This window comes from Alligator mississippiensis, chromosome 14 (genome assembly GCF_030867095.1).
Source record: "Alligator mississippiensis isolate rAllMis1 chromosome 14, rAllMis1, whole genome shotgun sequence".
Lineage (NCBI taxonomy): Eukaryota > Metazoa > Chordata > Crocodylia > Alligatoridae > Alligator > Alligator mississippiensis.
The window spans coordinates 38,670,172-38,696,183 of NC_081837.1; the positions used below are offsets into that span (position 1 = coordinate 38,670,172).

The following is a 26,012-nucleotide window of genomic DNA, read 5'->3' on the forward strand; positions in this document are numbered from 1 at the left end:
ATGGCATATTCATACTGGGAGCATGCCACCACGCTTCTCTGCTTCTAGCAGCTTAAATTACTTCACTTCCACTATATCATTGTCTTTATACAGCTTTGCCCTGGTTTGAAACGACCAGCCATTGGGGGCAGATATCCCAAGGTGCAACTTTCTGCTGTTGCAATCTGTGCGTCCTGGGATTTTTCTTGCGGTGCCCGTTATAACATATCCAGACCCGGGGCCTGGGATCTTGGACACAAGCTAACAACTCCCATGATTCCTTTCCTGCTCTCCCATGATGCATCCATCTGGTTTTAGCAAGCCAGCCTCGTTTTCAGTGTTATTCGGCATCATGGGGCGCCTATACATGTGCAGCAAGGCTTAATTAATCGAGTTTGCTGGAGCGTGGTAATTACCGCACTCCAGCATCTCGTGTAGGAACGTTTCAATCCATGGGCATTTATACATGTGCTCCGGGACGGGAGGGGAGGGGCACTTAAATTAACCACCAAGCTTTAGTTAAAGCGCCCCTGCTGCCATTTTGAAGCGGGGATGCTGATACACAAGATGCTTTAATTGGCGTGACTCTCGAAGCCTCTCTAATTAAAGTGCTCCTCCCCTCCCCTCCCAGAGCACATGTATAAGCACCCCTGGATTGGAAATGTTCCTAGCATCATGACGCTGAGGGTCTCTTGATATGAATAAGTGGCCCCCAATGAGTTGGTGCTGAAGAGCAAGGTCCAGGCTATCACGTGGGAGAAGCTTGCATTGCTGTCGCCAGTGCTGAGGCCTATGGTGTCTGCACTGTCAGTCCGACTGGTTTTCTGTCCTCTGGAACTAGCTTATGGGTAGATTCAGAGCCCCTCCTTCACCTCTGGGTCCAAGTTTTGGTGGGCTCCACATCTGCAGCTCAAATGGGCTGAAAGACCCAACATCCGTTCAGCTGCACGAAATTTGTATGGAAGACTTGGTCTGTCTGGACAGTCCCACCAGTTTTACTCAAGGAGCAGTTTTAAGCCCAGCAGTTGAGGGGATCCTACCATTTGTAAGGGTGTTTGCAGTTTGAGGTAGTTTAAGGGGATTCTGCAGCATAGTGGGTGAGGATTCAAAGTGGTGATGTGTAGGATCCCTTTGGTTAAGAAGGGCCTGTGAACAGCACGGGACTGGATTCGACCCCTGGAGCCCCCTTCCACTGTTATGTCCCTCCGAACAGGAGAAGGAGGGTCAGCTTTGGAGAGAGACCTCCTTTTACGGGATATCTGCAGTTTCCTGGTGGCCACGTCTTTTTGCATATAGCACTAGTGTCTCAGCAGGTTCAAAGAGCTCTGTCCTACAACGCAGGTTTCCTGTCCCATATTCAGGGTCAGGAAGGAAATTTACCCCATGGTCAGATATTTTATGGAGCTTTTTGTAGCGGGGGGAGTGTGGCTCTACCTGGGATCTCTTGAGTGTGTATTTAACAACCTTTTGCAGAAGCAAGACGTGGGCTGCCAAGGTCCCTCTGCTTTACCTGTGGGAGGTTTGGCTATTATGTCTTGTGTTGTGTCAGGGGTGATGGTAGTTTTACTAAGAGGTTCGATTATGGATTTGTGTAGACTGGTTTGAATAGGAACGATCCTGCCCCAGGCAGGGGGTTGGACTAGATGACCTCTGGAGGTCCCTTCCAGCCCCGCTCCTCTACGATCACTGATTGCAAGTGAAATCTTGCAAACGAAATCTCGCGCAGGAAGAGCTTCCAATGAAACAAAACTCAACCACTCGCACGCCAGGCTGAGGGTTTGCACCCGCCTAACTGCCCCGGGTATGCATTGGCAGATAAACAGCCTCTATGGAAAAAAATGCACAGCAAAAAATAGCCATTTTTATTTTCATTTTGCCCTGTACCAGCCGCTACAAAATAGCTCTCCACTGATCGTTTTCTTCTTTCCCCATTTTGTTGCCATCCGGGAAATTGCTGTGTGTGTTTATATCTTAAAAAAGAAAACAAGCAGAGAGAGAAAATAAGAGGCAGCTCCTCGGGCTTTTTTCATCAAAGGTTCCAATTTTGAAACAAAGCAAAACAATCCCCAGTCCAGGATCTGCTGCTCGCCACTAGAGCATCACATTCTTTGCTTCTAATTGAATTTCCTTTGAAGCTGCCTGCCTAGATTTTATTAGTTGCAGAAATGGGGGGGTTATAGTCTCCCAGAACTGGCACCCCATGCACATACCATCCCTCTGTCTGCATGCCCAGCTAGACAATATCCCTTGGAGGCTCCCAGGCAGGACCTGCGTCCAGCTTGGGTCCCTGGCATTCATTTCTTTTGCCTTGCAGAAAGAAATTTGCCTTGCCCTATCCTCCACTCGCAGCCTGACTCAAGACTGGCAATGAATGAGTTGCAAAAGATAGGCTATACAGCTGTGAGTTTCTGAAGCTCTTGGGACAGCCCCTGGTGCTGCCCGCTGGCATCTGCATGGCTCTGGGCAAGTCGCAGCCTGTTCAAATGTGGTTAGTGGATTTGAGTGGTACTGTTTCTCAAGGCCTTTATTTGGAGACTGGATTTCCAGGACGTGCTGAGCATCTGCCAGCTGTATGATCAAGCTTTTTTGAAGGGTCTTCTAGTCCGACACCAAAAAAACCCACTAGTTTATTTTAAAATCTTGGCCTAATTTCATGCATCGGGACCTCAGCTTCCTATCTAAAATAGGGGTGGTAATGCTTCCTTTCCCTCACTCCTTGTCTTTGTTGTCTGTGTAGACAACATCACTTTTCGGCCTTTTGAAGGCTCAGCTCAAGTGTGAGGTTTATGGAGCAGACAGTGCCCTTTTCTGTGCATGAGGACAACACCTAATGCAATGGGGCCTTGTTCTTGGTTGGCCTTGGTGGCATTCAGCTCAAACTAGAAACTCTTTCAGCCATCCAAACTGAACCACTGGTGATGTTTTGAGGTGCTCACATGCTGCAGACATCAGTGTTATTTTAATTCTTTCTTCTAGTTTTTAGCTAGGTCTTGAGAAAAGCCTAAAGCAAAATCACTGAACACTGGCTTTGAACCCACAGGAGAGTGGGGAGCGGGAAGTCACGCTGGGGTAGCGGATCTGTTGTTGGCTACACCTCTGAGAGTATTAGACCTGGGGCAAGACCCTGAAGTTTGGCAGACTTCAATAGAGCTGTGCTCATTTACACCCACCGGAGATCTAGATGACACTGGACAACTGTATGGAACTAGAGGCAGGTACAGATCACAACTGCCTTGAAATGCAGACCCAGTTTTGGTGCGAGCCTATGTCCTGTGGCAGAAACGCATGCATGCCTGGGAAGGCAGGAGACAAGCTCTTTGTGGGGTGTTTCCAGCCAGCAACAGAAGTGTCTGGCAGGGATTGCATTCTCCCATCCCTACAAGAAAGGAAGAGAAAAGGAGTTTCTGTCTGATCTTCTTTCCATTCCCCAGTCTCTCCACCCACGACAGGTCCTGCCCTTATGCTAATACCACTTGGGAATTTTTACTGCCTGTTGCAGAGGAGATCTGTGCACACACACACCCTGCCTTGTAAATTCTAGGTTGGCTGTACTGCCTGCTCCCATGGGAGGCACAAGACTAAAGACAAGGCTGGATGGGTGGACACGGTAGATACAGATCCTGCATTAGGCAATAGCCCTGTTGTGGACTTTGGATGATGAGGATTTTGTACCGAGTGTCATAAGAAAATTTTGTACCTTGACCACCATTTACTGTTGTTCTTGCTGATGGGAACTCCTGGATCAGCATGTTGCATTCTGCTTCGCAGCAAGATCAGTCGTGGGATACATAATACAACTAAAAGAGGAACACAGAGAGCCTGGGTTGATTTCAGGAGCCCTGATTTCTAAGGCTGAGCTTAGAAATGCATGGTAGTGACTGAAAGATGATACCAAATAGCTGTGGTGTCCCTGGGTACAGTGGGTATTGGTCTCTAGTGGACCACTGACCTTATAAACTGGCCATCTCAAATGACATTGAGCATCAGCCTTGCTGGAGACTGGACTTCTTGTTCATCTCTATGCACGGTCCCTCCAGGTCAGTACTCGGGCACTTCAGTGCACACCGTAGTGCATCTGTTCTGTGCCTGTACAGATGACCTCCAGCTCTAGGGCTTTCAATCCAGCCTGTCTTGCAAGCTGGATGCACGAAACAGGAATGCACTCACCTAGTTTGGCAACTTTCCATTCTGAGATGAACATCTTTGTGCAATACGTTCTCAGGAGCGGCTGGGAGTTTGTGTTGAAAGGCAAGGAGGATGAGTTACTAAAGCCATGAGAAATTCTTTGCTCCACCCAAATGGTTTCATCATTAGGCCATGCTGTAGTCATTAGGTCAACTCTCTGTGCTGTTACCCATGAAGCTTTAGGCTGACCCTTGAAAATGAGCTTGCTTTCATGTCATCCTGACCCAATTTAGTAAGTGGAAGGATCCAGGCCTGGATCTGAGGTTAATATAAATCCAGACCATGTGGATTAGCTTCCATCTCTGAGAGAGGGGAGGGTTTGCAGAGCAAGGGGATGGCTGGGAGGCAGGGCTACAGAACTGCATTTTCAGCTCTGCCGCTGTGCTGTCTTACCTTGGGAAACTCTTCTTTGTGTACCTTAGTTTCCCTATCTGTACAGTGGGAACAGTAACAATTACCAGGGGTTAGGGATAAGGCTCTGCTCATGCAACATATATTGTTTTTGCACAAAACCCTAATCTGGCTTGCGAGCTTGCTCTGAGGATGAAAGTTGCTGTAGTAGTACAAATTATTATTCTTGTTAATAATGATGTCCACCAGCTCACATTTATCTGCTCTTCAATTAACTTTTTCTAAGGACTCTTAACAGGTTAGAAAGACACAAATTTTCCCTGGCAGCACCTCTGCTGGTTTGACCCTGTAAGGTTGCACAATTACTGTACTGTCTTGTCCTTAATTAGACTCTCCATAATTGATCCCAATGCTGCAGCGTGGTTCATTCGGTCTATAATTTCCAGAATCAACCCAGATCGGAGAGGTATCACGGTGTCAGCTCTCCAAGGTTCAAGGACATTTGCTTTTTTTGAGGCTTCATTGCATGCCCCAGGGCCCCATCCGGATGCCTTAACTCAGGCAAAGCTTCCTGTGAGATTGGTGAGGGCTTTTGTCTGAGGTTTGCAGGATCAGTTAGCTTGATCCTGAGAGGTGAGGAGCCTAAAGCACTCTTTATACTCAGTGGTGGATGCAGAAGCTCAGGACCTTTCTGGACCTTGGGCTGCTTGGTGTTATCAGGACCTAGCACCCTCTGATGAATGCCCAAATCTAATGAAAGGCTTAGGAGTTGTTCACCAGCTGGATGTGTGCACAGGTGCTTTGCTGGATTGAGCTCTTTCTGCATTTGGTGGCACTATATCTGTCTCTCAGAGGCACCCTGAGCTGGTGGTTAGGCCATATGGCAAAGGCTCCAGGAAGCCGGGTTCTGTTCTGACTCTGCCACTGTCCTGCTCCTGGCCCAGGACAAACCACATCATGTCTCAGCTCTATCTAGATTATGGGTTCTGTGAGCCAGGGCCTGTTTCCTACCTTGCATATGCTCTGTACCTAGTCAGTGGAGGCCTCTAAGCACCTCTCTAATACATCTACATAAGGGCACACGCTGATCTCCCCTCCTTGTTCCTTTGAACCAGTTTCTACAACAAACAATAGATGCAAGAGATTCAGCTGACTGCCGTGCTGCTTCTTCACCATCCATACCAGCTGCTTTTAGTGGCCCAGAGCCCCACCCCTCAACAGACAGCTTTATTACCTAGCGGGCATCTTTACACAAGATGCTCTACTGCACAGTAAGGCAAATGACTGCACAGTAAGTATCACTGTCTACACATTTAGACCTTTAGTGCATGGTAATTTGCTCTGCTTCGCAGTTAATTTGCTACCTGTGAGCAGGTAGCAAATTAATTGCTAAGCAGTTACTGCGTAGTAAGGCATGTGTAGACGGCCAACTGGGAACAGATTTGCTCCTGGTCGGCGGGACAGCTGGGGGCAGGAGATTGCTCCCTGCCTCCGGGAGCTGCCTGCTGCCAGGATGGGCTCTGGTGGCGGAGCCCAGGTGGGAACAATGTTCCCCTGCCCCGGCAGCTGGGAGCTCCCAGCCTTGGCTCTGATCGTGGAGTGGGAACGGGGAGACCTCAGGAGCTCCCTGCTGTTAGGGCAGGGGGACATTGTCCCTACCTGGGCTCCACCACCCTGTGCCCTGTGCTCCTGGCCCCTTGCTCCCTGCCAGCCCCTGGACTAGCACCCAGGGGTAGCCTGGAGTTCCCCCTGGTTGCTGCAGGGGGGCAGACTAGGGTAGGAGCAAATCTGCCCCCAAATGCGTGCATGTGTTGATGCCTGCCCAGGGTGGGTTTACGCTGCAGTAAATTACTGCAGCGTAAACCCATCCAGCTGCATTTGCACATGTAGACGTGCCCAGTGTGTCTTAAAGAGCTTAGACTCAAATGCTGGGATCGTCAAAGCAGCCTAAGGGAATTAGACTCCCAGACTCCATTTTCTGTTTGATAAGAGGGAAGGTCCTTTGGCTCCTTTGAAAATCCCAGCCCAGACTGGCAAGGCTGATTAAAGAGGGACAGGAAATATCACTGCTCCCCTTACAGGCTGATATCTGCTTGCCACATTGGCTGTGACCAGGAATTGTGTTCTCCTCTGAGGCAGCTGATATATATAATAATAAGGCCACACTCTGATGTCCCCTCCTTGTTCCTTCGAACAATATTTTCCCCTTCACCTTCTACACCTTGCTGGCCCCCACTGGAGACTATATTGTAGATGCCTGGTGGACTCCTGGTCTGATCCAGTCTCCGTCTTCCTGTTTTCCTTCCCACCAGATCACTATATACGACAAATAATAATAACCCGGATGTGGAGCTGGTGAGCTACCGTATTTGGGTTGGCTTTGTTTTCCCCCTAGGGAAGTAACTTTTCATAGAAACTAGCACTTGTGACCCAATTGCTCACTGTCCCACAGGTGAACTTTTTCTAACCCATCTCCCAGATAGTCAGAGAGACGCTATAGCAAAGTTGTGAACATAACTGGTGAGGTTTGGAGGGCTTTGAAAGCAAAGCTGCTTGACGTGTCTGGAGCTCTCTGATTAGCTTATGCTCCGCTGTGACTTTCTGGGCATTTCTCTTCCCTTCCCCGTCTCTGAATATCTTTGAATCTGAAATGCTTTAGTGCATTAATTTGAGACTGAATGTAAATACGCCATTTGGATTTCTCCCAGTTGAGCAAACTTTCAAACCAGAGCTCTTCTTTGCTCCTCTCCTCTTTAGCCTGCACTTGGGATTGGAGGGATTTTCTCCAACACTGTCTCTTCCATGCTCCAAACCACTTAATCAAGTCCTAAAATATCCATCTGGGAGACCAGTAAAGCACCTGATTGGCCCAGGCAGCGTGTGCAGGAACACCAAGAGACTGCTCACTCATTTTATCTGTATGGAGCAGGCTAAAAAGCTCCCAAGTGAAATATTGCTGCCAGGTAACATGTTGTTAATAGCAAGTGACTTGCTAGAGTATGCCTTTGTTTATCTGTCTTTCCAACTCTCTCTTCTTTGACTGGCCATCCCTGGGAGAGTAAAGGAGACAGAGAGATGAAGATTAAATTCCAAGAAAGATCCTGTTGCCCTTGTTTCTATCAGAAAGGGATTCAAACCAAAATACTAGACTCAGGCGTGCTTCAGTTTAGCCGTGGGTCCAAATACATTGACTTCCCTCTTCCCCTCTCCCTTGGGCAAGGTCCAGATCCAAGCAGCCCACGTCGCTCAAAAAAGATCATCTTTGCTTCTGGGTTTCATAGTCCAAACACAGCTCCAGTTTCCGGGTGTGAGGCAATCTGTGCCTAGGAGGTTCAAGGAGAAACTTATTCTATTCTATTTGGGCGCTTGTACACGCTCTCTGTTCTAGTCTACCCTACCCTACTCTACTCTATTTTATTCTCTAGCATTGGCTGTCATGCTTTCTTAACCGTGTGTCTGCGCAACTTCCAGTCATTTGTGAAGCCATGTGACTAACATCTGTCACATTAGGAAGCTATTTTTAATTCTCCACTGCAAGATTTATACCACAGCACATGGAACCGCTCTTAGGCCAAGTCTGCACTGCAAAGGTACCGTGCAAGACAGCACTGCTAGGCTTGCTCTTTGCTAGCTTCTGAACCAGAAACAGCACAGCTGTGACTATGTGGCATTATGGGTGAGCTAATTAGCCCAGCTGAGTGGCAGTACCAATTAGCCCAGCCATATGCAAATTAGCCCACCTGCTGCACTGCGATGACCCAGCTGCAGTATTTCCATTCCAGGAGCCCCTGATGCGGTAAATCTCTGGTGTAGACACACTTGTAGAGGTGGGACAAAATGGGCACCAATCTAATCTTGCCTGATGCATTATCAGATTGTTATTTGGTGACACTAAGAACAATAGTGAAGCCTCTCCCAACTCTTCCACACTGGATGTGGACCAAAGAGTCTTTTTCAGGAGCGTCCTCCCTTCACTGTTTCGTAAGAACAAACAAACCCACGATAAACCAGGAAGCTAGGAAAGTGGGCCAGCCACCCCCGTGGCTGCTTGATTTGTCTGACGTCCATGGTCATTCTCACTTCCCCCTGAAGTCAAAGCAAGAGTTAAACCCACTTCACCGAACTGGTGCTGAGTACAGCTTGCCCCGTGCTTGCACTCCAAGCTGAACTGTGCGCTGGGCAGGTTCAGCTAAGCCGACTGCTGACCACTTGCTGACGTGGTGCAATTCCCAGTTGCTTGCTCTAGAGCTTTTGGATGTGTTGGTTTGTTCGTGCGAGCAAAATACTAGCCCTACAATCATACGCCATTTTAATCTACTCAAGACGAGGCCTAAGCACAAGGCCGCAAATTATATAGATCCAATGGAAGTTTAGAACCCAAAACGTGACTCTCACCGAAACAAATTTCCTCAATTAACTAAACACCGTCTTCTACTTGTAGACGGTTTTTTTTCATGGCTTGCACTGAAGAAACAGTACAAGGTACCCAGTGAAAGAAATGAAGGTTCATGGGCTATGTGCATCTTCGGTGTTGCCAGAACTCAATTTTTCTTACATTTTCACACGTTTTGCAGTGTTTGGTCTTTTTCTTCCTTAAAGCCCTAGGAGCTGGAGTCTGGTGATTTCTTGAGAATCTTAGCTGTCATTTTATTTTATTTTATTATTTTCAAAAAAGCATGTTCCAGGTCTTATTTGTTGCTGCAGAGAAAAGCCAAAAAATCTGATCCCGGGACATCTCAAAGGCTCAGAAACTGCGAGGCAAGTGAAAAGAACCTGATGTTTTTATCTCTTCTCTTATAGTTTCGTGACCCTTAAGTCTATCTTATAATTTATTGAGGCTTGAATGTTTCTTGCATCCTATTCCCTCTGTGCATATAACAAAATGTGGAGTCCATTTTTTCATGCAGGGTCAGTATTAATATTTGCATTCAACATATTGAACAATTCTCAGTCAGGAAACTGTGCTGAGTTTGTATTGTTAATGACATGACACAGCTCCATGCCGTTATCCAGTGCATGGACTCAGGGGCGCTGTGTAACGTGGAGCAGAAATCTATTGAATATATTGTATGAAATCAATGTCCAGAGCTGGACAGTGGAATTTCTCTCATTTTGGTCCTGATCATGAGGCAGAGAAAGTATTGGAGAGTTTAAAAAAAAAAAAAAAAAAAGAGAGTTAGATAGAAAGGGGAAGAGGGAGAAAGGCAAGTTTCTAAAATGGCATTTTCATCAGCAGAATTACCTGGTGATTTGAACAAAAAGTGGGCATGAGGAGTCCTGATTCTCCTCTCTGACTCAGTGTCCTGGAGTCATAGAGATACTTCCTGGGATACAGTGAGCCTGGATGCTTCAGCTGTGTGGCATATATGTCTGAGTGTATAACTAGGAAATAAAAAAAGGTTAGGTTTAGGCAGAAGCCAGTCCATAATGCCTGATGTTTTGTTAACATGGTATAGCCAACCATGGTACCTGTGATCTGCCCAGTGTCTTCTAACACCTGTTAATCTTGGGTCAGTGATAGCTCTGGAGTCCAATGCCAGCTTGACAATGAGCTTCCTCTCAAACCCAGGACACTTCAGGTCAGGAACAATCTTGTCTCCACCTGCCGTGCTCTGAACTCTCTCCATGTGAGGCGGGGTAGGGAGAGTCACTCAATGGGCACGTCTACTATGCAATAATTTAAGATATTGCACAGTAACTGAAAATTATTGTGCAGTACAGGCACGTCTACACATGCTTGCCCATACTGAGCAGTAACTATGGTGACTTATGCCAACTTGGGCCTAAATTTTGCTACCTGCATCTTACAGGCATGAAATTTATGCCTGATTAGTTACTGTGCAGTAATGCCCATGTAGACGCCTTACTGCACAGTAACACTGTGTGTGTGGACTGATTTGGGACTAAATTACTGCACAGTAGACGTGCCCACAGTCCACATACAGAATTACTGAGCTTTAATAGCTGCATGGGTAGATGACAGCCTAAAAACCTCTTACTGTGCAGTAAATGTATGTGTAGATGTGCCCAGTCGGTAGGCAGTACTCTGGAAGTCAGGAGGCCTCTGTCCTATTCTAAGCCCTGACACTTGCTGTGCGGTTCTCTCTGTGCTTTTGTACGCCTTGTCTGTTGACAATGAAGTGTCTTTGGGGAAGGAACAGTCTCTCTAAAGGGGTTGAAGGTGCTGCCACAATGCAAAGAACAGCCCAAGGGTCAGTCTAAACTGAATCCACTGGGAGTCGAGGGTTGCTCAATACATGATGCGTCATTCTCTGCTGAACGTTGTGCAAAGGGTTATGCAGTACATACCAGTCCCTAGGGCAATGACAGCATTGCTTGCTTGCAAGGCCTATGCCTTGCTGTACCCACATGGCTAGATACTAATGAACACCTGCTCCAGAAAGACTTGCTGGGGACCCTTTGCAGATGGGATTCAAATGGCTGCCTCGTTCTGCCATGCTGAAGGGTTTTAGTGGTGCAGTTACATTCCTTGCAGCAGGGGTCTGAGGGCTGTGCTTGAGGTGGCTGAAACATGTGCTGCTTCTTCCTAGAAGATGGAGAACTCCTAGGGCCCCTCACCAAAGGCATGACTGGAGCCAACTGCTGATGACTTCTGGAAAAATTAAAGGAGGTCTCTTTATTTACTGGGCTCTCTTGTCAAGTAGGGGCAAGAAGATCTCCCTGCCTTGGCTGCGAAATACTCAGAGATCATTTTGTGAAAGTCACTATATAAGCTTTCAGTTATTAGTTAATACATTGATACTGTTTTCCTGTGGGACCGATTGGATTTGAAAAGCTCGCAGTCCCAGCAAGGAAGACAGTGCAGGCCTAGCATCAAAGCAAAACCCACGGCATGAACATGTCTAGTTGTTCCCCCTGCCCTAGTGCCAAGCTCTGACGCACAGGACTGCGATGCAGGGAAATCTTCCTGAGCTCCAGAAAGTGAAGGTGTCCAGCACCCACCTGAGGCTGCTCGTACTGAGAGATGCGCTGACCCTGCACCATGACAGCAACTCCTGCTTCTCTTGCTTTCGGTGCTATGGGAGGCTGTGGAAGTGGGGTTGGGCCCCTTCACTGGCTCGCGCGCTGTTAGAAACACGGGTGAGCTGGCTCTCGCAAGGGCAGGCAGCTCAAGGGGACAGCAAGGAGCAAGGCTGCGTGCATAACCCAGGGACAAACCAACTTCTCCAAATTTTCTCCTGTTATTTTTGTCTGTTGTTTGGCCGGCTTGTACCAGTGGGAGTTGATCTAATTGCCAGTTTCCTCCTGCCGTTGCTGTGTTTGTCTACAAGACTTCTTGTTGCATACCGTATAATTATATAAGTGAGGTGTCTCTCTGGACAAACGAATAATTAACTGTGTATTAATAGTATACCAGCTGGCAAGCCCTCGCTCCGTGTTATTTGTGCTGTATTGGAGCCTAGGGGGTTTCATTGTGCCAAGCACTGCCCAGACACATTGCAAGCAACAGCCCCTGCCTCATGTACAGCCTAAGCAGACCAAAAGGGCACCTTGTCCCCATTTTGTAATAGTGCACCCGAGGCACAGAAAAGTTGAGTGACATGACCATGGGTGACTGGATGCTGCTGTGAACTGTATCCAAATCTTCTGAGTCCTTGTTCACAGCCCTAACCATAAAGCCATCCTTTCTCTCATCTTGTGGTAACCCGCGTCTCAGCTGGAAGACTTCATTTTTCATCTGTCAGGCCTTGTGCTCTAGCCACTTGCACCGGAGAAAATCAGGAAGGAGTCCACTAAAAATCAGTGCAGTCGCAGCGGTCTGAAACCACGGGATGAGAGGAGAAAACAAGCCCCCCAATGAATTTTATGCGGTAGGCTTTTTTGAGCAGGCATCAGTTCTTATGTACCCGTCTTTTCTTGGAGCTGCCTTGCGTAGTTTAGGGCTTACAGAAAAGTTTGTGAACAGTCCCCCCAGGGCTAGCTCTGGCTCCCTGATATCCAGTGGCATCAAATCACCATTTACTCCCAGATCACGGCACTGCAACTGAGAACCTTATGATCCGCGGTTGACATCAAGGGGGTTTTGCCATTGTTGCTAAGGTGCTTTGGCTCAGACCTATGGACTAAATCCTGAAGGTCCTACTCAGAGCAAACTCCCAGAGGCAGCACAGCTGGGCCCAGGGAAACGACTACAGGATTTATCGCTATACAGCCACTGTTTATTTCCACCCACCCACTGACTTTCTTTCCCTCGTTTCCTCTCTTAAACCAGAATGTGGGCTTTTAAGAGGGCATTAGAATATATTTTCCCCTTCCTACTGGGGTTCAACCCCCCGCACTCATTGGCCCAACCGTATTTTGGTTTTGGATCCGGTATCTTAGTACAAAGTTCAGTAGGAGCTCACAAGCATCTTCTAGCTTTGCATCAAAACCAGATGAGATTGCAATAAAAGCCCCAGAGAATGAAGCTGAGGCCAGTAGAAATTGTTCCAGCAGGCTAAATGATTTCAAAGAGCATAAGGGTGACTTGTTTTTTTTAACCAATGTATAATAGAGAAGTCTGCAGGAGGGAGAAAGTTCTTTGCTAAATTATATTGCGTGGTGCAAAAGCCCTGTAGAAAGATCATTGTTCTCCATTAAACTTTGTAGGGTTGTTTTACTGACTTTCCTGATGTCAGCGTAGAAACCACAAACCAGTCTAAGTTTGCTGGTACCAGGAAAATGGCTGTGAAGCAAATTCCCTAGCACCCCCCTCATCCTCTGCCAAACACAGGAGTATTTACAGTCTGGAGCTTGCATCCACCTCTGTTTGAAAGTAGGATTTAGTTAGCCCAAAAGGCATGAGGAGTCTGAGCTGCATTTTGCAGCCAGGGTAGGGTCTCATGTATTTTTGCCTTTCGTAACAATAGCGTGCTGACTGCTCAGTATTTAAATAACCCCCAGCACCGTAGTCATGAATAGGGCGGATCCTCACAACTCCCTGGTGAGGCAGGGAAGGGCTGTTTCCCTTCTGCAGGAGCGAGGGGGAAAGCAGCAGGGGAGTTTAGGTGACAGGCCCAAGGTGACAACAGGAGTCTGTAGCAGAGCTGGGAATTGAGCCCATATCTCTTGCATGTTAGGGGAGCGTACTAGCTAATGGACAACACTCTCACTCTCTGTTGGCTTGCTTGTTCCCTATATTCATGTACCCGAGGTCCTGCTTTTCTTCCTCTCCCCGGCTCTCCATTAGGGACCGCTCCATTGCCCCCTGAGGTTGACACACGAGCTGGGGCTGACTCCAGCAGGACTGTGGATCAGGCCCTCAGCCCTTGTGTGGGGCCTCTTGTTATAGCCACTCTAATTATATGTGTGAGGTCTGTCTCCCTTCCTCCCCGTCTGCCTCCTTCTCTGCCTGCTTGCATGTCGGACTCCTTGTTATATTGAGTATAATGATGAGTCCAAGGCCTCTCTCTTCCTCCCCTCTGCCCTTGCCTGCCTGCATGTAGGATCTCTTGTTATAGTCCGTGTAATTATGGGTGTTTGGCCTCGCTCCCTTCTCTAGGGTATAATTTAGTTTTATATAAAGTGCAGTCCCACCCCCGTCGCTCCTGCACCTCCAGCCCCTGTTGTGCAAACTGGTGCTATTCTGAGTGCCAAAATGGGGCTGGCAAGGGGAGGGCAGGAGGTGTGGGGGGAGGCCAGGAGGTGGAGAGGTGGACTGGGAGGCCTGAGGAAGGAAGTGAGGGGAGACTTGGAGAGACTGCATGCTTCTTGGTGCCTTACGGCATCTGGGTGCCCGAGCTCCCCTTCCTGCTGCTGTTCCTCCGTATCGAGAGAGGAGCCTGGAGAGCCTCACCATTGTCCATAGCCTCTGCCAGGCTGGGGCCCTCTCCCTTCCTGGCACCCCTAGCACAAGTGCCCCTTCTCCTTTTCTGAACCAGAACTTGTGTTGGAGGTGATATCTTTTATTAGACCAACTAGATTGGAGCACTTCAGTCTCCATGCTCCTCTGTGCTGCTGCTTGAGGCTGCGGTAACAGCAATGCCACGCCTGTCCCAGGAGTGTCTTGTCAGAGCCAGCCGGGACCGTGGCGGTGTGGGCTGCCTGTCACTCAGTGCCCAGTGAGCTCCATCCCGGAGACCAGCAGTGGGAGCTGCCTCAGTGCGGTGCCCTGCTAATGCCAGCTAACATTTCTGGGCACATCTTTTATGCAAGTCCCCCCAGTCCCTGCCATGGCTGAAACCAGCCATGAAGGGACTGTGATGCAATCCTAATACAGTGCTGCAAGCTTCCACACTGCAGTGCCCTGTCCTGGCTGGCTGGACCCCCTGTCTGTGTCAGCAGTGACCTGTAAGGACATGAGCTTCTTCCTTACAGTGCCCTGAGATCCAGGCTGGACGTGATCCTACCTGCACAGCAGTGCCCTGTCCATGCGCAGCTGGGACTCTAGAGCCATGTGTGCAAAAATGCCATGTATTTCTCTCCATGTACTTTAGTGGGAAGCAAACAATATGGCCAATTTTATCCCAGGCCACTATGTAGCTCGGGAACAGCTTGTTGCTTTTCACAAAGTAGCCAACCAGACCTCAAAGCTTATGCCTGTTTTGAATTTGTAAGTCTTCAGAAACACACCGACCCTCCCAGGTTTTCACTTTCTAGCATTAGAAAATTGCAAAGTTTTTAGTTTTTTAGAGAAATGGGCCATTTTCAGCAAAAAAAACAAACAAACCCAAAAACTGAATTTTTGTCTGTGCTTGAGTGCAACTGGCTCCTTTATTTAAATACAAAAACTGAAAGCCGGGGAGGGGGCATGTTCAAAATTATTATCACCAGGGATCCTGGTTTTGTCTGATCAGAGAATTTTGGATTTTTTTTTTTTAATTAACCCCCCCCATCCTCTTTTTTCTGTGATTAAAAAAAAAAACAACCCCCAAATCCACATTCTTCTGTGATCAAAACAAAATGCCATATCAATCCAAATAATACACAGTGGCATTTTGTTTTAATCACAGAAGAATGTGGATTTGGGGTTGTGTTTTTTTTTATCAGAGGATTTTGAAATATTTTTTTATCAGAGAAAACCAGGATCCCTGATTCTCACTAATTGTTTGTATGTGGCAGCACCTCTGAGCTACCATCTGGATCAGGACCGCCATGGTGCTAGGTGCTATACAAAAACAGAGCTAAATGATGGCTTCAGGAAGCTCAAAAGGGCTTAAATCTGCTCCCAGCAAAGCCAAAGGGAGTTTTACTGTTGACTGGAAAAGGCACAAAGTTAGACCCTTGCTGAGTGCTTTGAAAATGACTCTTGAAGAAACATGTCTGCGGTTGGGGTAAATTGGCATAGCTCCCTTGGCTTTGCTGGAGCAGGGCCCATTCATACCAGTGGAGGGTTAGGGGAGAGATCTTCTTGGCTAAGGAAATGGTTTGTTGTCAGTATTAAGCACAGCCTTGGAGCCAGCTGATCCCACTGCCCTCTGTACTGTGGAAGGGTGATTGAGACGGACGGGGTGAAGGGCAAGTGCGGCACCGAGGAGCGGAAGCTGATGCTGCCTCCCTGCCATCTCTTGCAGACCAAGATGAGCCCTCGCACCCTTCCTCCACGCAGAATCCAGCGGTAGCAGCTCCTCCGGCCTGCCCCACCCCAGCCCTTCACCCTCAGAGCCTCGCCACGGATGAGAAGCAGAAACCATCAGACGACGATGAGCCCCCGAAACGCCTGGCGAATGGAACAGCACCCGCCAAGCCTGAGGCCAAATCTGAATTCAAGGTCACTCCCAAAGCTGTGACACGTAAGTCCCTGCTGGCTGGGGTGGGAGCGGTGAGGGTGGTCGGGCTCCTACAGAACTTCTCCCCTCCACCGTGGCTAGAAGGAAACCCTGAAGTATTTAGGGCAGAGGTTGCCGTTGTCTTGAAGAGCCTAGTGCAGTGGGGCTCCGGTCCCTGGCTGGGGCTTGCAGTTGCTATAGTAATACATAAGATGAATAAAAATAATAATTCTAGCAAGAGTAGGCAAGCCCTCCCCTCTCCTCCTCTTTACATTAGAGTCCCACTCCCATGCAAAAACAAATGTATTTCTATCCATTACTCCACCACTGGCAGTAATCCTGCTGGCAGAAGTAGGTGTTGCATCCAGTGATGGGGTAGTTACTGCTGAAGTTGTCTGTCGTGTTAACGTGATGTGCTGAAGTCATACACAGGGCTGTCTGGAGAGAGAACCTAGATACACACCTTTAGCTGAAATGCATGGGGCATTGAGAGCTTTATGGCAGAGAGAAAGGGAAGAGGTTTTTGCTCACGTTAAAAAATCTCCGTCCTAAAGCAACCTGTAGATGAGTTACTCGACTAGGGGTTCGGGCCTGGAGACCAAGGAGAATGAGCAGCCTGCAGGAATGGTGGGCATAGGACTCAAGTGCTTCTTGGCTGACAGCCCCAAAGGCAGCAAAAATGCAGAGGGACTGAGGATCTGCAATTTCGAAGTGATGTCCACTGAGAAATGGGGCCTGTCCTTTGAGTGGTCCTGTTTGCATAGCATAAATTGGGATTTTAACGCATCAATGGTACAGCTCAGCTGGAAGTAGCAATGAAAGAAGCCAGGGTTGCAGATAGGTCTTCAGAGGCATGTTAGCATAATGACCCCTGGTCTGAAAAGGCTCAGCAAGGAAAGTGTCAGAGGATTCCCTGCCTGTGGATGCTCATGCTTCTGCTGAAGCAACCCCATCATTGCACTATGACAGGGCAGACCACCAGCTCTCATCTTGAGAGCACCAGCAAGGGGCTTGTAGCTGATCAGGAAATCCATCCTTTCCCTGCTCTTGGACCCCATCTCTGGCCCTCCAACCCCAGGAGCTTGCTCTGAACCAGCCCCTTTTATTGACTACTTCACTAGGCTCACTCCTTCCAGGGGGCATGAAGGGGATTGGAAAGAAGGGGGATGCTCTAAGTGAGCTCCCTGAAGCTCATGTGGTAGAAAAGATCCAATAAAAGGAAGAGCAGCCAGGGAAAGAGGAGTGAAATGTGACTGATCCTGATGGATGGGCCCGGACGGGAGTACGTGGAGGTAGGAGAGCATTGATTTCCTGTGCTGTAGCTCGCAGGCCTTGCAGGCATCTGTGAGCTGGGCAGCTTGCCCACAGACATTCTGCACCTATGAGTCATTCCACAGTCATGCTGCACCCTGCGTGGAGAGCAGACTCGTAGCAGCCATGCTGCTCATGGCTACGTTGCCCTCCTCTCCATGGAGCCATTGGCCTGTGATGCCGCATGTGCGTCAGCCCCAGCTCCGCTCCCCACCACGTGGCTTACCTGGAGAGCGAGTTCCCAAGGGAGCGCAGTCATCTGGGGTGACGGTAAAACAAGTGCAGATCTCCAGCTAGGGATAGGGCTAATCTGGTCTCAGGCTTCAGGGCATCATCTGATCGCAGCAGGCGGGAGGAAGGGAAATAATCCCCAAATGATGCAACGCGTGTTAAGTGTGTTGGGAGGAAACGTGGCCTTCCTCTTAACATCACGCTCCAGGCACCACTGGTTGGATGGAGCAATGATCTTAGATAATCCCGCAGCCCCCATAACTGCGATATCTGAGCCCTTGGTCTTTAATGGATCCATCTGTCCTGCTCCCTAGGAGATAGGGAGGGAGATGCTCTTGTCCTCAGCCTGCATATGTGGAGAATCTCACCTCAAGTGACTTGTCCAAGGACACACCGGGAATCTGTAGCAAAGCAAAGGATAGCATGCGTAACCCAGGTCTCTTATCGACTGCCTCACCGCTGAGCTGACCTTCCTCTCTGACCTAATTTACCCTCCTCCACCTGTGTCCCTTATTTTGCTGTTCTGTCGGGGTGTCTCAGAACCCATCAGGGTGGACCTGTGAGCAGACATTTGCATTTATCGCATGGAGGTTAACTACAGCAAGGCCTGTTTTACTAGATGCTGCAATTACAGTGTCACCACCACCCCACTCTGCTATCGAAGGTATATAGCTGTTTCTGCAATTAGAATAATACCTGCAATATCTCCATTGGGATGGCAAAGGTTGGTGAGCATGGACAATGCGTGGTAATAGCCGGCCAAGCCGTCGTCAAAACGCTCTCACCTTGAAGAGGCCAGTCTTTTCTTAAGAGTCACATGAGGCTGAGCTGCAAGGATCTTCAGATCTTCCAGATGTGGGGCTGAATTTTCAGCAGGGCTCACAGTCAAACTCCCCAAGTTACACAACTTGCTTTAAAAAAATGCCCAGCAGACAAGGTGCTGCACTTCCTAGCAAACTAGCAGGACATGTCAGCAGGAGAGCTGCTGGGAGTTCTTGCAGATGTGACCCCTGTGGTATGCAGTTTCCTTGTGTATGTTCATGTGTTTGGTGCGCTGTGAATTGCATCAAAGGGAGGTGATACGGCCTGTTCTGGTATCTAGGTAGGGGGTGGCAGCTGTATGTTTGCAGTGTCAGCCCTTGCAGGGAAGGCAGAAAGCAGGGAAGCTGGTGAGGAGGCCTTGATGTTGTGTCATCCTTCCATGGCCTCCATTTCACCCAAGCACTATTTACTGAGTCACTAGCGTGACCTTTAGCAAAGCTACTGATTGTTCCTGAAATCCGGTCTTAGCAGGGTGAAATACTGCCGTGGTCAGATCTTCCATCCACTCTGAGTTTCTGGTGACATTGGGAGAACTGAATCAGGACTGGACAAATGCTTTCATATTGGTGCTGGGGTCTTGCTCCACCCTCTCTCCTGCATGCAGGTAAAGATCAAGGGGCTGGCCTCTTCCAGTCATTAAGGCCAGGGACAGACGTTCAAAAAGCCTGAGATGATTCAGTCTCTGCAGGTTAGTCTAACTTGGCTAGGCTAAATCAGTTTGTAACCATCAAGACATCCCAGAAATGCAGGCACATGCCTGCAGTGGCTTGGACTAGAAGCTGGGAGGCGCTAAAGCAGCCCTCCCTTCCCTTCTTCGGTGCTGAGCTGAGGAAGGCACTCTGATTAGGGAGGGGTTCCTTCGCTTCCTGACAATCCCAGTAGGGAAACTGTTAACACAGTGTTTATCACCCCATTAAGAAAACAACAGAGGGACATTACCAGCTACCTGGTGATTCTCCCTCTGTCCCATCTGCCATAGCACGGACCGTAGCCAGCATGTGGTCTACTAGCTAATGCTGAGGCACACCTGTGTAAGGCAGAGGGGATAAGGAGGGGAGTGGGGGGACCAAGGAAAAGCCATGCCGATGCCTGCAGTCTCTGCTGAGCTGCAGCCAGGGAGCAGAGGGGAGAGGCCAGCCCTGCTGTGGAGCGGAGAGCCCCATCCAGCCCAGAGAGCATGCTGGGATGCTGGAGGAGTCTGGCTTAACTTAAACCAGCAAGGAGTCTGAGAAAGATGTTGCGTAAACCAGTTTGACCCAAATCAGTTAAGTCCGATACCACATTCAACCGAGTTTATCTCAAATCAGTCTCAGCCATTTTCAAACTGATTTATGTGCACTAAACATTGGTTCTGTTACAGGTTTAAACCAGTTTCTGATCACTTAAACCGGTTTATGTGTAATGTCTGTCCCTAGCCTAAAAATCCGGGCAATTTCTCCCGGTGGTCTTTTAAGCCACTTCAAACTGGTTGACTGCATTCTGACACCCTTATATTTCCAATTGGATACATGGTCCTTCATTCCTTCCTGAACTAAACTGTTGTGTGGTGCTCCAGGCTGTTAAATAGCTGCTGCCTTCTGTCAGAGGGCGAAGGAACCCATTCTTGTATCTCCTTTTGAGTGTGTTGGGAGCCTCTGAATTGAAAGTTGCCCCTAAAAACATAAGATGTTTTTCCTGACTCAGATAGGAGGCTCTGGCCTGGTTTCCTTGCTTCTCCTCTGCCGTGGAGAATGATTTTGATTTACAAGCAGTTTCACCCAAGGAATGCAAAGAAACAGACAGCCAAGCCCCGTGCCCCAGGTGCTCTTGTGGCTCCTGTCATTTAAGAAAACATCTAAGAGCCAAAGTGGCAGAATATTTGTGCTGAGCACCTGGGGGAGCATGCCTGAAATTCCTGCTCCCTCTCTGCAGTGCAGGGCAGGCTCCTATGCTCGACGAGCCTTTCTTTTATCAGACTTAAGTGAGTGGGGTTTTAAAAGCCTGGCTTACCGGTATCCTACTGGCCTATGGAGTACTTAGGTTTACCTGCCCCACCACTGTGCTGGAGCTCACCGCATCCGCTTACAGAAAGGCAATGGGGTCATTTCCACAGAAGCGGGTGAACGAAGATGGCTGCATTGTGGGTGGGTGGGTAGGTGGGCGGGCTGGTGGGTAAGGCACAGCATTTGCACTTGGAAGACCCAAATTCAATTACTGGATCTGCCCCAAGCCTGCTGTGGTTTAGGGAAGATCACTTCTCATTTCTGTGCCGCTCTTTCCCTCCTCTGTGTTGTCCGTTGCTGTCAGCTCTCAAGGAGCAGAACAGCCTGCTCAGGGTGTCTGGCAGCTGCTTTGCAGAAAGCAGTCAGTGTTGTAACCGTATCAGGGGACAGCCGTGGGGCTAAGTGGGTCCCTGGACTCTGGCCTTGAAAGACTTCCATGGACTGCAATGGGCATCGGTTCATCTCCTCCAGTAGGGTTGTACTGCAGGTGGGGCTTTGAGGAAGGGTTGTGAACAGAGATGAGTGCGTGCCCAACAGGCTTTCAACATTTGGCCTTCTTTCATCTTGAATGGTGGAAATACTAAGCTCACTCCAGCCCTGTCCCTCCCCCAGCTCAGGCACGTGTGTCATACCTCTCACATCTGGAAGAGATGCCGCGCTAACCAATCCCAGCTGTGGCCGGTGTGTCTGGGAGAAGGGCGATGAGCCCAGCCCAGCCGCAGCAAGGAAGAGACATGGTAATGAGCAGCTGGAAGCAAAATTCTTATCATCAGCAGAGTCCCCACCTGTAATTTTCTGATTAGGAGACTTGCCACTATGTAATTTCACCCCCCAAAGTAATGATGATGATCACGGTTCGCTCATGCTACTGCAGTTCAGGCCATGTCAGAGCAACCCCGTATTTTCAGGAGTGGATTTAAATGCCAGCTCTCAGAACTGTGCTAATTAAAGCACCCCCACCTCCTGAAGCATATCTATAAATGCCCTAAATGCCTGTAAATGCCCTAACCCATCTTTTGGTTCTTTGATGGTACAGTGCCTGGCACAAGGGGTCCTGTCCCGTGATTGCGGCCATGCCTAGGACAATGTGGCCATTTGTAGATGTGCTCAGCATTTTCTAAATGGTGTTAACTGATTTGCATCATGCAGTTTGAATCAAATTTCAATTCAAATTAAGGGTTAATAGATGATCATTGACTATCATGGCAGGGGGGCACTGGCTATACACAGTCTATACACTTGACAGCCCCTTAGCTGAGGTTGGAAGTAATTAGGAGGTGATAATAAGCCTGTGTAAACACTGCTACATTGGTGCAGTTATCTAAAGTGCTGTTCCAGAAGCTGTACTTGACCTGATACCGAGCAGGGTGAAGTGTTGTTGGCACATTTGCTTTTGTAAAGGTGTTACTTTGCACCTGATACCTTCCACTGTTTTGCAAAAACCCAATTGAGTTTCCCTTGCTGGGACCGATATTTGCAGTGCTGATCTGAGTTCCTAAGGACTGTTTTTCCTAAAAGCAACACTGCCTGTACATGTTAATTAATACAGCTGAAATTGCCTAATTCAGACTGCCCTAGCGTGCGTTAGTTTTAATGCTTATTCAATGAGGATTAGTTCATTCAGACTGGAACCAATTTGGATTCAGACTACAGATGTTTGCCTGTATATAGTTACAGCTGTAGTCCAGATTAAACCTAGAAAAACATAACTTCTATAAATGGCTTATGATAAATAATGATAGAAAACTTGTTGGGAGGCTGATTTCCAGAGGCGCCAAGTCCCTTTAGCTCCCGCTGATTTCAGTGGGAACTGCATAAAGCCGGCCCTGCTGGAAACCAGACCCTGGCCATCTTGAGCTGTGGCTCCTTTGCTTCTCTGCCAACACTCGTTTCCAAGTTATTCCACTGCATGACGTTTTAGGCCCACCCCCACTTCCACTGACATCCGTGAGGACATCTTTTCCATAGACTTTATTAGGAGCAGGATGGGACCTTCATGGTGACAGTCGATGAACTTGTAAGGGCACCACGTGATACCAATGGTCACATGGCTCCAGTGGCCAAAAGCATGGAAGAGGGGAGTCTGCTTTTACCCAAATTTTGCTTGCTCTTTCTTCCATTTCTCTCGTCACTCTTTCCTTCCTCCTCCCCTCCCACTGCCTTGCTCCTGGCTGTTTCCACCTGCCTTCGATCATGCCCTGAGACGGGGCTTTGCACCCAACACAGCCCCCTTCGTGATCCAGTTACTTCAGCTGTCTTCACTGCCCCACAGAGGAGGAACGCACTAAAACCAGCCTTCAGCCCCTGTGGCAGCTTGGGACACCCCTGGCTTGTGTAGGTGTATATGAGAGGGGTCAAGTATCCTTTGCTGGCCCTTTTAAAAGAAATTTTTCATGTTGCCAGCCAAATCAAGTCTGAATCCACGAGTCAGTCCAAAACCATAAGTGGCCCTACAACCGGCAAACATCCTCCACCCCCACCAGGGGCTTCAGATATTTCCAAAGTCTTTTGGCGGGCATCCTATGGGCAGGCGAAAGCCCGGAGGCTTGGGATTCGGATGCCCCCAAGTTTCGCCTGCCCTCAGCCATATGACGCAGGAGCAAGCTAGGGAGGAACCTCCCGTTTCCATAAAATGGGCATTAAGCCCCAACACCTCGGCAGGTACTAAACCACGCCAGAAGAACAGGTATCCCCGGGAGCACTTAAGGAGAATTGCCTTCTTGGACCCAGATGCATGGTGTTTCCCCTGCCAGGTAAGTATCCTTTACTGGCCACATGGCTTCCAAGCCAACTCTTTTGCCATGTCCCTTAGCAGGACCAAGGAAGCGAGGAGCCCCTGGACTCCCTCTCCCCGCCATCCCCCCCACTGCAGGAAACGACAACTCCCTCTCTCGGCTTCCTGCCCTGCATTCCCCGCCTCGCGGTGCTGCTGCACATCATAAGGCCGGTGCTGTGCGAGGCTCCCAGCCCTCCCCAGCTTACCCAGGCTAGAAAAACAAGACGCTGCTTTTCTACCTCTGCGGCTTTCAGCTTTTGCCCACGAGCGGCCTGCTTGCTCCTGGCGCAAGACAGAAGCACCTTGTATTTGGAGGTCTCGCTTGATGTTTGCAGCGTGACTCAGTCCTGCCCCTTCTCGGCCCCGGAGTTCAGGCTCCCTGTCCCACTGACGCCCTGAGCAGAATACGGCTACTGTTCCCCTGCTTGGCTCCCGGCCCTTTGCCCTCAAGCCTTTCTGCTGAATCATCGCGTGTTTGCCGAGGAGAGGGGGAGAGGGAGAATCGGAGTTTGGCAGAGATGACACCAGGCGGCTTATTTATTTATCGCTGCGGCTGGGGAGCGCAGTGCTTAGCCCCTTCTGATCTGCAGCCCAAGCCCCATCTCCGGTCAATCAGGAGGCAAATTTTACAATGCGTGGAGAAAAGAGGTTTAAAATCCACTCCAGCCCCCTTCCACCAGGTGTCTTGCATCATCAAGGTGAGCCGTAGAGCCAAGCAAGACTTTGGCTCGTACCGCGAAGATTGGCTGGGCGCTGGGAAGCTGGCCGGTCTCAGTTCAGCCGAACGGGAGGACGAGGGGGAGTCGCAGATAAAGCCGATATTAATATTCCTCCCATTAACATCCAAAGAAAAGTTCAGCCAGAGGTTGTGAATCCCTTTAATTAAAGGCCTGGTTTGCTTTTGCTGCCGGGATGTGTTTCAAGCGATGAACTGCACGGTGTGGAGTTGTCAAGTGTCTTTCTCACCGTCCGTGCCCGGTTGGACCACAGGCTAGAATCAAGCATGGGCTTTCAGCTTCAAGTGGGAATCGAGCACGGGCTTTCAGACACCTGACCGGGGTGGCCTGGATCTGTGCAACTGGTGCTCGGGATCTCACCCGGTGCAGGCAGTAGTGATGTTGTAGCTTGGAGCATAGATGTTTCTTACCTAAAGTGTCTCCCAGGCTGGCCCAGCACAGCGGTAGCAGTCTGTCCACCTCCCTGCCACCACTAGAGAGCAACCTGGGGCAGCAGCAGTGGGACAGCTTTGAAAAATGTCCCTAACTCAGTTAAAGTTGGTGGCAGTGGTCAGCCCTCATCTCCTCAATGAACCAAGTTTCCTGAAGTGTTTGGCATGCTGACTTCCTGCTCTCTCTTTTGGGATGAATATCTTGTATGACCCACTTTGCCATAATAACCAAGCACGTAACCAGGATTTTTGGGACAGATGCCCAAAAGTCCTGAAGGAAAGGGCAGTGTTTCTTTCAGCACCGCAGCTTGGAGGTTTGTCTGCAGTCACGCAGGAGATCTGTGATGGGCAAGGAATTGACCCCAGTTCTCCTAATTGTAGATGGATGTCCTAATCATTGAGCTCTCCTTCCCTAGATCTCTTCTTTCTTTTCCATCTCCTTTCACTGTTCTCTTTTGCCTTCCTCCCCTCCTGCACCCTGTAGCTTTTGCTCCATGTGTCTCTCCTCTTCCTGGGCATTTCCGCCTTCTTCAGTGGTGTTGTGCCTCCCTTTCCTTGTGCCCATGCATCAGGCCAGATCTTCAGCTGGTGGAAATCAGCATCACTCCTTATGTCCTGAACCACCAGCTGAGAATCCTAGTTTCCTTGGCCTCCTTATTCCTCCCTAGCTCATGTGTGTGAAGCTGCGGGAGGAGGGTTGGTCAGAACAGACCAGTTTCTCAGCAGAGCATAACCAGAGGGCCTAAAGCCCCATGAGCTAGAAATGCAGAAGGTCTTTGCTAGGGAGGGTCCACAAGAGGAAGGACCTTTAGTACATCTCAGGAGCAATGACATGCCTTCAGGAAGCTCCAGAGTCCATATGGCTCGTGCAGACTGCTCCCAAATGGTCCTATCGGGCCAGGCAGTTTAATTTTCTCCCCATCAGAGATGTTCAGTCTCAAGGAAGCCTGAGAGAGCAAACGTGACTGCTGCTCAAACACATCTTTGCTAGAAACGTGTCTCAGCTTCACACGGGCAACCGGAGGAAGGTGAATATCCCCAAACCACCCCTTGCCTCTTCCCATGCCCACACTTGCCTATGCTTTGTTTTGAAATGTTTCCACCAGCTCCAGCAACATCAGGGCTTTGTCCTGAGGTCCCCCAAAGGATGGCGTCTGCTGCCTGCGAGCACCAGGATGTGTGCAAGCCTTGCTCGGGATGCAGAGCAAAAAGCTTCTGCTGCCTCCTTCCTGCCCAGACACCGTCCTCTGACCCTGCAACCCACACGCCCAGTTGTATCATTTTAAATAAAGGCATCGTCTTCAAGCCGTTGTATTAAATCTGTTGTGAACCCCTGTGACAAGTGGCTCCTGTTTCAGCCTGAGCAACTTATTTCAGGGTGGTTTAAATCTGATTTAAATGAAACACAAATAAGCCTGGTTCTGGAGCAGATCCATACAAAGGCCTGCTGCAGCCCTCTTTTAAATGGCATTTTCCTTTGGCTTCATACACATGCACAG

General features: G+C 49.1%; 1 protein-coding gene and 1 long non-coding RNA gene across 3 annotated transcripts in view; one reads left to right on the top strand and one right to left on the bottom strand.

The window, feature by feature from the left end:
• The window catches only part of MDFI (MyoD family inhibitor), a 38,471-nt gene that overhangs the window by 7,965 nt on the left and 4,494 nt on the right, over window positions 1-26,012 (top strand). Inside the window, exon 3 of the mRNA XM_006275825.4 lies at window positions 16,029-16,247. Within this exon, the coding sequence (XP_006275887.1) occupies window positions 16,029-16,247 (219 nt within the window). The remainder of the gene's footprint in view (window positions 1-16,028; window positions 16,248-26,012) is intronic.
• Window positions 1,821-9,991, bottom strand: LOC109282053 (uncharacterized). 2 transcript variants are annotated; one of them, XR_002088932.2, is made up of 4 exons: window positions 9,758-9,991; window positions 3,677-3,776; window positions 3,150-3,355; window positions 1,821-1,949 (listed from the first exon to the last, which is right to left on the bottom strand). It is a non-coding gene; the product is annotated as an uncharacterized LOC109282053 (long non-coding RNA). The 2 variants fall into 2 exon arrangements; XR_009456717.1 differs by lacking the exon at window positions 9,758-9,991 and adding an exon at window positions 4,147-4,453.